This window comes from Ascaphus truei, chromosome 3, assembly GCF_040206685.1.
Source record: "Ascaphus truei isolate aAscTru1 chromosome 3, aAscTru1.hap1, whole genome shotgun sequence".
NCBI classification, from domain to species: domain Eukaryota; kingdom Metazoa; phylum Chordata; class Amphibia; order Anura; family Ascaphidae; genus Ascaphus; species Ascaphus truei.
Window position 1 is genome coordinate 185,923,105 of NC_134485.1, and position 13,225 is coordinate 185,936,329.

The window sequence follows — 13,225 nt, forward strand, 5'->3', positions numbered from 1 at the left end:
GTGCTAAACCTTCGGCTTTTTTAGAGGTGGTCACACTTGCTGATCAATTAATCAAGGGCATTTAATTAGAAGCACCTGTCTGCTACTTGGCATCTTAATTTATATGGAAGCAGTAAGGGTGTACTTAGTTTTTCACACACAGCTTCTCCATTTTGGCTTTATTTTTGTTAAATTAATCATGACACATGTTGTTCATCTGAGGTTGTAGTTACCTAATTTTAAGACCTGCTTAGGAACAGATGATTGTTATTATGTCCTGATATGTAAAACCATAGAATTCAAAGAGGGTGTACTTTCTTTTTCGTGTGTGTGTGTGTGCGTGTGTGTGTGTGTGTGTGTGTGTGGTTTTTTTGGGGGGGGAGGTGTTCACTCCTGGGTGATTTCACAGTGAAACAAGTTGTCTGAATAATAGGTTATCTATACTATTATTCAGAAAGTTTGTGTGTTTGTCCATCTATAAAAATCCACACACTTAATCCTAGAACCACCACCAAATTTAGCATGCTTTCTAAAAGGCTCATAAGGAAGAGCTTAGGTGGGATTTTGGTATGTTTGACCCATTGCTTCGGGTAGCCCCCAAACAAATTTTCGTCAAACCTTTGTTTTTTTCACTCTAGCTCCTCAGGAAATTGTTCAATAAAGTTCAAATTTGGAATGTAGGTACATATTTGGAGGAGACATACTCGGTTCACAAAGTACCGGTTCACAAAGTACCGGTTCAGTACTTCAGATTCCAGTTCTAATCCGTTTATCTTGATTTTAACTAAATGCCTCATGCTTTGTACTTCCGTTCCACTGCGAACAGTGCAAACGAAACAAAAGCATATGAATAAAGAGCTTTTATTTTGACATTTTAGCTTTAGTGTAGTCTTTCTGTTTTCTTGCCATTCTCAAATTGTTGACTTGATAGGATGTAAAAAAAGAAGAAAGAAAGCGCAGGACCTCTCATAGCATAGTATTTTGTAAGTATATATTGGTAAAAAGATGGTGAGATATGCACATATACAATTAGAATATAAAAGACATTGAGGTATAATAACCAGAAATCCAGGTGGCACGATAGGTTCTTCACATCCAATAATGGATTTATTTATTTATAAAATATTTTACCAGGAAGTGATACATTGAGAGTTACCTTTCGTTTTCAAGTATGTCCTGGGCACAGAGTAAAACAAATAATACATGGTTACAAGTACAGTTACATAAATGAACAAGGTATACATTATATACAAGACATTGCGTGCACAGTTAAAGAAAATATATATTATGAGCATATGAAACAGTTACAGACCAGATTAAAGTGTGAGACAGCCTTAGATTTGAAAGAACTTAAGCTGGTGGTGGATATGATGGGTGGATGGCTGGGGATCGCAGTGGACGTCCTCTCAGATGGCACTGGCGCCTGTCTCTGCAACTCAAAGTCCCCAAGATGGAGAGATCCACTCTAGTAGAAGCCCTCCAGTCGCCAGCTCACTCGCTGGTATATGCACGCCATTGTCGACATGCTCAGCCGCTCACCACCGCAGCGAGGGGGACCATCTGCCCAAGAGAAGGAAATCCCCACCATTTGATCGTCTCTCCGATGTCGCTCTCACTGGTTACGTCAGCGTTCTCTCCAACACAAACCTCCTACACGTTTCGGGACTCTAGGTCACTTCATCAGGGAATGAAGTCTGAACATCTCGTAATACTTAATATAACCCACCAAAGTATCTGATTTGGTTCTCATCATAAAGTACAAACATACAATTCAAAAGACAGTATCACAAATCGATCAATATTTATATGTAAAGGGTTTCCCCCCCCCCAATCTCACATTGGCCCGGGTACTCTAATAACCAACCCCCATTATGTGTTTGTGTTTGGTGGTGCACCTGTAGGCAACAGGACTCCTGAGTCTCCCGCTTGATGGTATTAGGGGATGTCATCAGGACAGGTAGCTGAGGTAGTGGGTGCGAGTTCAACTTACATCATGTGCAGCGCCTCCACCTCATCAGGATCTGTGCTTCCGCAGGGAGATGGTCCTGGTGAGGAACTCCTTCTTGGTGGTGCCATCCACTGCTGAGTAATTTCACACTCACACAGTGGGGGTATCGTTAACAAGGTCATCTTTATTGCAGATTGGGATGTAGCAGACTGCCCCAGGCAGCTGCCGGCTCTAGCCGCACATCTCTCCGTGCTGTCCCTTCGCCAGGTACGCCCTCCCAAATTGAAGTGGGATTCCCTTCTTCTCCTAGGGAGATCCTCTCTGTGCCAGGTCCCTGGACACAGAGTGGCTTAGGCAGGCCGATTGGTCAACCTGGACCGCTAGTTACTGCACTAGGGTCACAAAGTGTTCCTACAATCCCTTATGCAGGAAAATACAACTTCCCAACAACTTCTGGAACACACTGTCACTAACTGTGTCGTGCCTTATATACTTCAGGAGGCAGGCGCATCCCTGATGTCACTATCCAGGGACTCAGAGCATACAGCCACTCCCCTCCATACACAGGGCACCTCACCATGGTGTGAGGGAAAACCTCCATAACTACTGCTGGCATACCTGTACTTACCAGGACTTACTGCCAACAGAGAGACAGTAATATACCATTATTATGCATGGCTATATACTCCCCCTGGTGAATCCCCACCGTCCCGGCTGGGGCCTAAATTTGGTGTACCTTGCTCCAGGAAACACTGAAAAAGAACACACAAATTAAGCGTTAAATGGTATCACATCCACATAATAATGTAAGAACCTTCCACTCACTGACCAGCAGGGAGCGTTAAAGAAAAAGGCAGACCCCTCTTTCCCGGGACCTAATAGTAGTGTCGAGGGTCTGGTTTCTTCACCTCCCGCCCCGCTGCATCGGTGACTGTCACGCTATACTCTCGGGGCAAGCCTCGCTCATTACAATACACCTCCTTGTGCATACTGTATAAATGCTTCGCCCGATTTTCCAAACCCTCATCAGTTGGGAAACCCTCTGCTCAGCCTGAACTCCCTTAATGGCTCCCCCTTTATTAACGATATAATATTCTATATCATTACGAAGCCACCGCTGTCGATTGTCCTCTATTTCCCTCATCAGAGGTTCGGGGACATATGGGTATTCAAGCCCATGAGACCTTTTAAATTTGGCTGTAATAGCCCGTTCAGCTCGACAGGCCCGGGTTAATTTAGCTTGCCCAGCCTTTCCCGGTAACACCCATGACAGGGGCTCATCTAACTTCACTGGATCATCTAACCCTTCCGATCCCTTTGGGGTAATAAGACCCCCTTGAATTCGATCCCACCTTACTCGCAGCTCTTTGAGATAGGCCTCATCGTCGAAATCCCCAGGAGCCCACCAATGGTCAACCACCCCATCCCTTTCTAGAATGAAACGGGTGCGGTCCATCCAGACGACATAACCCTCATATAATGGTGCCCACCACCTAGTTTCCCGTACCTCCTCTGAGTTGGGTTCTATTGGCTCTTCCTCCTCAGGCCCGCCCGAGGATACCCCTGAAGTACCCTCAAATGGCGTAACCTTTCCCCGACGCTGTGACCAGTGTCCACCTGTGATACTTAGCATACTAGTGCTATCACTAGGTACCGACCCTCGTCGGGATATCCTCCCTCCACCCTCCGACCCATCATCCGAAGTTCCCCAGTCCAGGCTTCCAGTCCTTTCTTCGGTAGGACCCCGGGAATCCCCTGACATCCCCAGGCTAGAGGTAGACCCGAAGGAACCGGTGACAGGGACAGGGGATTGAACTAAGGCCTTGGGGCTAACTTTGGGGATGGACGGGGTTGGGGGACTGGACCGGACGTTAGGTACCGGCAGGGTCACGGCCTGCTCCTCCGTAATACCTGACTCACGTCCGCCACAAAGTCCGTTCTTTCCTTCAGCAGCTGAGCCTCTCGCTCTCCGGTTCGAGCGCCCACTCCGTCTGTCCGTAGAGGATCGACTCCCACTGCTCGACCGTAGAGGCGCGATCGCCTCCCACTCGACACCGCTCAGGTCGTCCGGAACTACCTCTGGACACGCACGTGCTGCGACGCCATCTTGGGTTGGGTCCCCAATCGAGATCTCTTCCTCCATCGGCATCCGGTGGAACTGCAGACCACTCCCCCTGGTTGAAACTAGGGGGATGTCTCGCCGCTTTGTAGGCTGACCCAGCACTGGGGCGGAGCAAGTCATAGTCCATGAGGGCGCGGCTCCAGCTTTCGCGCCAAACTCCCCAACTGGGTGGAGTTTCCTCGTTGCCGCCAATCCTGGCCAACAATTAGCAAACTGAAAAGTTGCAAGACTTTCTGCAGCTGGCCCACGCGGTGTCCCCGGAACGCGGGAACCGCCATTTTGGTAAGTACTGTCCTTCTTCATATTTGCGGTAGCGTCTGGCTGTTTGTTTATTGGTGTATAACAAAGTCCATTTCGTTCCTCCCATCTCGCAAGGCTGTCGTCCTCACTAGTCTCGGGGGTATCTTCCCGAGAACATAGGCATGACAAACACGGCGCAGCCACGGCTTTCACGCCCTTCCATAACAAACACACAAGAGTCTCTCCTGTAGCTTGTTCTTCTTCCTCATCCCGGCATCCTGGACCTTCTGCTCTTTGCAGATCCTCCATTCTGACGGTCGCTTCTTGCTCACTGTATACTGGATTATTGTACATGGAGCTCCGCTCTGCGGGGCAGCTACCACATCAGTACAATAAACATGCCTTGTGCACCACCTGTGTACCTAACGTAGATCTAACTCGTGTTGGCACTACCTCAGGCTAGGCTCACTCTCTCAGTGTCTACTGTATCTCCTTCCTCCCAGTCTGTGCTCCCTGTAGTAAGTGATCTGGAATGGCTAGAGTACTCTGGGGCTTCCATGCAGTACTTGGGCGTCTACCTCTCTTGGTCAGCCTAGTGCAGACCCTCTCCAGGAGTCCTGACCTAGTTAACAGGCTATCCCTTCAGGCGTCCTACCCCTAGCGCGACCTCAAGGTGACTCGGACAGCTATAGCCCCTCTCCAGACCCACTAACTCCTCTCAGGTTCCCAGGTTATCCCTGCGGTTCCATCCCAACGTAGCACAAAGTGGCAGCATACACTTTCCCTGTTTCCTAGTGTGTGCCTAGCAAAAGCCTGTCCTGTTGACAGGTCCTCTCAGCAGCACCTCCAATTGTAACGGGTTTCCCCCCCCCCCCAATCTCACATTGGCCCGGGTACTCTAATAACCAACCCCCATTACGTGTTTGGTGGTGCACCTGTAGGCAACAGGACTCCTGAGTCTCCCACTTGATGGTATTAGGGGATGTCATCAGGACAGGTAGCTGAGGTAGTGGGTGCGAGTTCAACTTACATCATGTGCAGCGCCTCCACCTCATCATGATCTGTGCTTCCGCAGGGAGATGGTCCTGGTGAGGAACGCCTTCTTGGTGGTGCCATCCACTGCTGAGTAATTTCACACTCACACAGTGGGGGTATCGTTAACAAGGTCATCTTTATTGCAGATTGGGATGTAGCAGACTGCCCCATGCAGCTGCCAGCTCTAGCCGCACATATCTCCGTGCTGTCCCTTCGCCAGGTACGCCCTCCCAAATTGAAGTGGGATTCCCTTCTTCTCCTAGGGAGATCCTCTCTGTGCCAGGTCCCTGGACACAGAGTGGCTTAGACAGGCCGATTGGTCAACCTGGACCGCTAGTTACTGCACTAGGGTCACAAAGTGTTCCTACAATCCCTTATGCAGGAAAATACAACTTCCCAACAACTTCCCACAGCTGCTGGAACACACTGTCACTAACTGTGTTGTGCCTTATATACTTCAGGAGGCAGGCGCATCCCTGATGTCACTATCCAGGGACTCAGAGCATATAGCCACTCCCCTCCATACACAGGGCACCTCACCATGGTGTGAGGGAAAACCTCCATAACTACTGCTGGCATACCTGTACTTACCAGGACTTACTGCCAACAGAGAGAAAGTAATATACCATTATTTTGCATGGCTATATATACATAAAACTTAAACACATATGGAAAACATTTAAAATGTAGCTTAACTAGAGCAACTGCATAAAATTGCATAGAATTTAATTTATGATTAATATCATCTAAAACATAAAATATATATATATATATATATATATATATATATATATATATATATACAAAGAATATAAATCAGTGGTTGATCCTGATTGGGTACTTAAAAGAGAAAAAAGAGAAACGTGGATACCCTCAAGGAACATAAGTAATAATTGATATATGTATTAGGGTCATGACATAATACAAAACTTATGAATATATATCACAGCCAAGACTAGTATGCAAACCTATCGGAGTACATACCATATAGTGGAAGAACCATGGGCCCGGTTTAATTAGGAGAGGAGGAGAAGTACCTGAAATATCGTGCAGTTGGAAATCACATTAGAGGAAATTAAATATGCACATAGATATCTATGCATGTTCAAGCGTATGAATCAAACATATGTAGAAATCTGAAAGTATACCATTAAAAATAGTTATATCATGTGTGGTAATAAAATCAGGCTACCTATTGTAAAAATAAGAGTGCTCAACATGCTGAAGAATAACTTCAGGGGAGAAGACGGACACGCTAGGAAACACCAGGATGGACTGATAGGATGCAGCTAGTTAGAGTTAGTTTATTTTATTTTAATAGTATAGTTTTTAGATTGGCAATGGCTCCCAAAAAAAAAGAAACACATTTAACTGGCAACCAATCAGAGGCACAAAAAGGCTGCTTCGAGAGAAGCAGATACATCAGGACTAACGGACAGATGAATTGAAAAACAAAGATTACGATAAGAAGCAGTCCAAAATTCTGAAACGGAAGAACAAAGGTGTAGCCGACCTGAAGAACAAAGATTGAGACAAGAAATAGACTAACTATTGTTAGAAATTGAAAAATATTTTTTTTTAACCGTCCCTACTTTAGACATCCCCCCTCCCACCCCCCCCCCCCCCCACCCTTCCCCAGGCAACACCGGGTAATAGTATAACTACTGTATAAGCCATCATTCAGTAATGTACCACAAAGTCAAAGTGTGTACCCCATGTTGAAAACAGTATATATTATTTGTTCTCTACTATTTGTTTACATGTACCTGCTACATGGAACTTTAATGGAGATTTTCATCTGAAAATTTGAGTATACTCGGGGTTCAATTCTACATATGCCAAAGCAGCCTTCAGACAGTTTTCGGATGAAAATCCCCATTAAAGTGTTTGGGAATATTAGGCTGAAACCATCCCGAACGTGTGCTTCGGGACATGTAGAATGTATCCCAAAGGGGGTAATTCTATATACTCCGAAGCAGTTGGTTAGTTTTCAGCTGAAAATTCCTATTGATGTCAAGATGGATTTTTGGCAGAAAACTTTCTGAACTGCCGTTTCGTACTATATATCCTCATTAACCTTTAGTATGTCCCTGGATGCGTGATTTGGGATGTCTAGTAGACGTCATCCATTTTTCACTTGTGTAGGGTAGCTCTTTTTGAGCTATGAACTTGATTAGAATGAATTCCCAACATCATGGCGCGGGTAGAAACCATGTGACAGCTATGCAATGATCACCTGGTTGGTATGCGGGAAGGCCTGTGGCACTCATATTTTGTGGAACTTCCAGCACCGAAAAAGTTAATTGCAACTCCATTATTGTATATCTTGGGACAATTGAGATCTGTCAAAACACAATCTGCTTACTCACACATGTTCTTTAATCATAAAAATCTGTTAACACGTAAAATTTTTGCAATATCAGCTTGTGTCCCTCATGCCCTAAATTAACTTTCTGTGGGCCAGGGTGATTTAAAAGAATGGAGGCATTTTCACATGATACAGCAGACTTTCAAAATTTTACGCCACCCATTCTAATTAGCTGCTGTATGGAACATCATCCATTAGTGTTTAGTTTGAGCTAGTGTCCTGTTGTAATTGCATTTTTGTGAATAGGAGCTTTGTCATCATTTTGTTTCAGCTACCAAATGTTGCTGTTTTGAAAGGTGTATCTCCTTAATTAGATAACAATGGAGACCTATATATGTTAATCCTGTGTTGGCTGTAGTGTTCTATAATGCATTTCAGATAACGGATCAAATGTACTTATTACCAGGATGGTGTATTATTACGTAACTGACCTCTTACCAGTCGCTTATTTTATAGACCCTTATTTCAGGTCCCGTAATAAAGATGATTGTATTTGTTTCAGAATCACACTTTCCTTAGGGGTTTGCAGTCTTACTTACTGAAAGACATTCCATTGACTGTGGGTACAAATATCTGTCTCCAGTGGAACTAGTAATCCTGCATCTCTCCTATTTCATTTGCCTTGAACAAAAACCCTTTAATTGTAAAACAAGCAGAGTGAATCTCTGAATTTGCATTGATTTTTCATATGGTATTTTTAGTAATTTGCATGTAGTCCAAAACCCTCTCATGCAACCGTAACTAAAAACATTGTGTGTCCATTTCTCTCTGTTGATAAGTAGCCTCCTTTGCTATTACGTTTTACCTGATGGACCCCTTCTCCAACTCATCTTTTAATTAAGGCAAGCTCAAGGTCAAATGCTACATTTTTCTTTTGCCTTTTTGTGCACTTCCATTGAATTCCGATACCTTTAATGCAGGCCTCGTGTATTTTCAGGGTTAGAGAGGTTTATAGGATATCTTGCATGTATCTGGTAAACTGGATGCATAGAATGGTGTTTCTTTTGCCCACATAAAAGGTAGATGAAGAGGAGGGCAGAATGGACTTCAATTCCAACAATTTTTGCTCAGGTTAAATAAAAGGAAGACCTCAACGTTGTTCGTTTTTTTTTTCCCCCCACAGGAGAAAGCTGGGGGCACGCAGCTACCATCCGTGTAATACTTCATTGGGAGAGTAAGCAAAGGTATGTGTTCATCCATTGTTAATCTAGCATTCATCAATGCAGCTAGATATTGACTGGTGCAATATTAGGGCACTTAGAAAATCTGGAAAGATTTGACGATTAGAGACAATCCAAGCGTTTTTTTGTTTTTTTTTAATACAGGATTGAAGCAGAGGGTCTCCGGAGCTGAACCCCATTAATTTCAGCTCTGGCACCCCTGCTTCTGGAGGTACTTATGAATTGGATAATTTGGATCAGACCAAAAACGTCTTCAGAGTATCTGTCCTCGTCCAGATTATTTTCCCTATATATATATATATATATATATATATATATATATATATATATATATATATATATATATATATATATATATATATATATATATAGTGCATGCACTGAGAAAAGATCACGCTGACACCACGTTCAGTATGATAATGTCTGACTTTATTCCTACAGAGCCTGCGTTCATATACAGGGGCTGTAGGGGAGGGGGTTTGTATGCAAAAGAGCTAGACAGCTCAGTGATTCTTTTGTTAGGTCTCGTCCTTGTATGGTCTTGTTGTTGTGATTTATGGTCTTGTTTTTGTAGTTTTTGAACATATCAGCATTGGAATGGAATTCCTGGGTGCCATCTTCCATACTTGATGGGAGGGGTAGCTGTGGTAGCCATTTTGAGTAAGGAATCATAGCAAAGTATTACAGATGAAGAAATAGGCATTTTATCCAATCCATCACAGTCCCCCCTAGAAATATCTATTTCTGAGTCTGTCCCTAGATGTATACTAACTCATCTGTCCAGATGTGCCTGGGAACTCTTTTGTGCTGTACGTTAGACGAGTCATGGCTTGTCCATGACCCCCCTTGCCACAGACTTTGCATATAAGGAAGTCAGATGCTGTCCCTATGGATTTATACTATTGTACTTAACTGGGAGGGACTGTAACAGAGTAAATGGACCATCTTCCAAGAGTGGAGTATTATTATCTGACTGCAGAAAAAAGGTAGGAGTGCTATTGTCAACAGCTTTGGTCATGAACTTTTTAAAACATGGGAGAACACAGCAGACAATAATCACAAACAAAACAAAAATAATAACTATTGCGATGCCTATTTGGGCAAGAATCTTTTGCCATCCCGTCTTTCCTTGCTAGACCATTTTGTGGTCGGTATCCCCAATCTGTTCCCGTGTTCCATCCTACTGCTCCCCAGTAATCACATTCCTTTCCCCAGTAGGAATCCGTTACGCATATATAAGTAGACCTGAAACCGGTATTGCTGTATCGATTACATTGCCAATGTGTTGAGGGGCAGCGGACTATATTATAATAATCAAAGGAGAAAATAGCTACATGAGTATTGTATGAATTATACCAAAACGTGACTACCCCTTCATGTTGGGTGATAACAATCTCTTGTGCCCCCCCTAGACCCAACAAGCAAAGGATATATAGCATCATTTTCCTTCTGAGGTGTCCTCGTTGGGAGCTGGAACCTTCTTGCCAGCTAGCTTGACTGATGTCGCTGTGGTCAACAGAACTTGGAAAGGACCATCATATCTGGGCTCTAGGGAATGTTTCCTTACAAATTTCTTCACAAGCACCCAGTCTCCGGGCACGAGTTTATAAGTCCCGGTATCTAGATCTGGATCTGGAATAGAAGAAAACACTCGACCATGCATATTGGTTAGTTCTTGCGCTAGGGCAGTTACATATTTGGTCAAAACATCAGACTGCATCTGTAACTGCTGTGGGTAGGAACAACCAAGTTTGGGGGCAGTACCAAACAGTATCTCAAATGGGGATAGAGCATGTTCCCCTCGTGGGGTGTATCTATATCAAATACTGAACAAAGCAATGGGTAGACTATCTGGCCAGGGCATATTTGTTTCCTGGGCCATTTTCAACATTCTAGTTTTCAGTGTGCCATTCATTCTTTCTACCTTTCCGCTACTCTGGGGATGATATGGGGTGTGGAAAGCAAGGGTGGTCCCTAGCGCGGACCAAATTTCTTTAGCTAACGTAGCAGTGAAAGCAGGGCCTTGCAAGGTGTTTCTGCTGTGGTTTTTCCACAAATCCTGGGTTACACTTTGCACAAATTGTACATAATTTGCAGAAATTACTAGTCATTGGGGTAATTCCAGGCGCCACATAGTATTTGTCGATCAGTGCATTCATAAAAGTCTTTGAGAGATGTGCTGCTCCATGTGCCCATTGTACCACAGCAGGATACAGTGCCCATGGCAGACAAAGTTTCTTTTTTGTACTCATAAATTTCTTCTTGGGGTGATGCACCTCCTTTTCTTCCAGCTTTCCTTTTCTTCCTTTGTTGCAGATTCTTGCAACTTCTTCAGATATTCTCGATTCACTGGGAGGTTCTGCATTAACGGAACCATCCTTGTCGTGTCCACTCGATCTTCCACTTCTCGTATCCCGCTGGCAGCTTGTTTTGCCGCAACATCCGCCAGATGGTTTCCTCTGGCTTCTTCTGTGTTCAGTTTCCCATGGGCTTTACCTTCAGGATGGCCACATGGCTTGGAAGGAGTAGGGCGTCCATCAAAGCTTGTATGGCTGAGCTGTGTTTCACTGGTGTTCCTGCTGCTGTCAGAAATCCCCTGGTTTGCCAAATGACGCCAAAATCATGTGCTACTCCAAAGGCATATCTAGAGTCAGTGTAGATATTCGCCGTTTGTCCTTCTGCCAGTTTACACGCTGCAGTGAGGGCTTGTAGTTCGGCTTCTTGTGCAGATGCTGTTGACGGTAGTGTGCTTGCCAGTAGGACCACAGTGTCTGTGGTGACAGCATAACCCGTATGGTAGGTGCCTTGTTGATCAGCATATCGAGAACCATCCACAAACAGGATTAGATCTGGGTTCTGTATCGGCGTTTCACTCACCGTGGGCAGATGAGCAATTTCTAGCTTCATGAGTTCGAAGCAATCATGGGGTAGGTCGACTCCAGCTGTGCTTTGTTCTTGTTCGTGTCCCTGCACATCTCCCCCCTCGGGAAGTGGAAGAAGAGTGGAGGGGTTAAGCACTTGGCACCGGAGAAGGGTGACATTGTCTGGAATGAGAAGCGAGCATTGCAACCTGAGGTGTCTGGCAGCGGACAGATGTTTTGGCTGTGTCTGATTGAGAATAGCAGCAATGACATGTGGTGCCAGGAGAATGAGGTCATGTCCTAGAACAATGTCCGAAGTTCTATCCAGCAGTGCTTGAGCAGCAAAAACAGCACGAAGACAGGACGGTCCACCACGAGCCACAGCATCGAGACGGCTGGAATAATAACCAATAGGTCGACATCGGCCAGCGTGTGGCTGTGTTAACACTCCAGTTGCATGTCCATTTCGTTCTGATACGAAAAGCTTAAAGGGTAAATCATAGTCTGGGAGGCCCAAGGCAGGGGCCGAGGATATTACCTGTTTGAGAACAGTGAAATTCTTGGAAGCCTCTGGGGTCATCTGGAAAAGATTTGTTGTTAAAACATCGTACAATGGTTGCATATTTTACTGCTTGAGTATCTTGAACCATTCTATACTTATCAGGTTCACCCTTCGCGGTGCGTTTCTTCACAGGGAAAAGAGGGGTATTGCAGTTTACGGGGAAGCGGGGCCCCTTGTTTGAGCTGTACAACAATGGGCGGTACCCTTAGGTGCCCGTTATCCTCAGGGCCAGTGGATCATAATTTGGACGGGATCCTATCCATGACAGCGGGCGGTATACTGGCAGCTGAGGGTTTGTCTGCTAATGCCAAAAGTATCGGAAGGGAACAAAGGGCAGAGACATCTGACTCCCAGAGCAGGGAGGTTACATCAATGGTGCCGTCCTCGGAGAATATTATGGAGGCCTGTAACCTAGACAAAACATCAGCGCCAAACAGATTAAGCGGGCAAGTAGAGGAAACTACAAATCGTGGAAATAGTTCAGGGCAGGGACCTATCTGCAGGGGTCGTGTTAATGGGCTAGAGCTCGGTGTGCCATCTACCCCCACACATAAAACATCAATATCAGACAAATAGGAAGGGTCAGGTATGTCTGCAGCTCTAATTACACTCCTGGCTGCACCTGTATCTACCAGGAAGGGGGTGAGGTGACATACATTATTGGGGCGCCTTCTACCTGCTTGGGCGTCTGCCCACATAACCTTGGGCAGGGGTCGGGTACTGGGGGGTGTCTGGGGTTAGTATTCCAGGTCATGTTTGCCTCCTGTGCAACGGCCTGTGACTCACTATCTGAGTCAAAACTATAGGGCGCACTGTAGTGGACACTGCTGCTGGGTCTGTGTGCTATTGTTGTGTCAGAGTAGACTTGAATCCCTAACGCTGGGGCAGTGATTGTTTGGGGTGAAAGGGCTGGCATTAGGGGCACAGTC

At 45.1% G+C, this 13,225-nt stretch overlaps 1 protein-coding gene across 2 annotated transcripts in view; it reads left to right on the forward strand.

Moving 5' to 3' along the window:
- The window catches only part of RAD51C (RAD51 paralog C), a 114,131-nt gene that overhangs the window by 69,745 nt on the left and 31,161 nt on the right, over nucleotides 1-13,225 (forward strand). For both annotated transcript variants that reach the window (XM_075589778.1, XM_075589777.1), the window contains exon 7: nucleotides 8,816-8,876. In XM_075589778.1, the coding sequence (XP_075445893.1) occupies nucleotides 8,816-8,876 (61 nt within the window). The remainder of the gene's footprint in view (nucleotides 1-8,815; nucleotides 8,877-13,225) is intronic.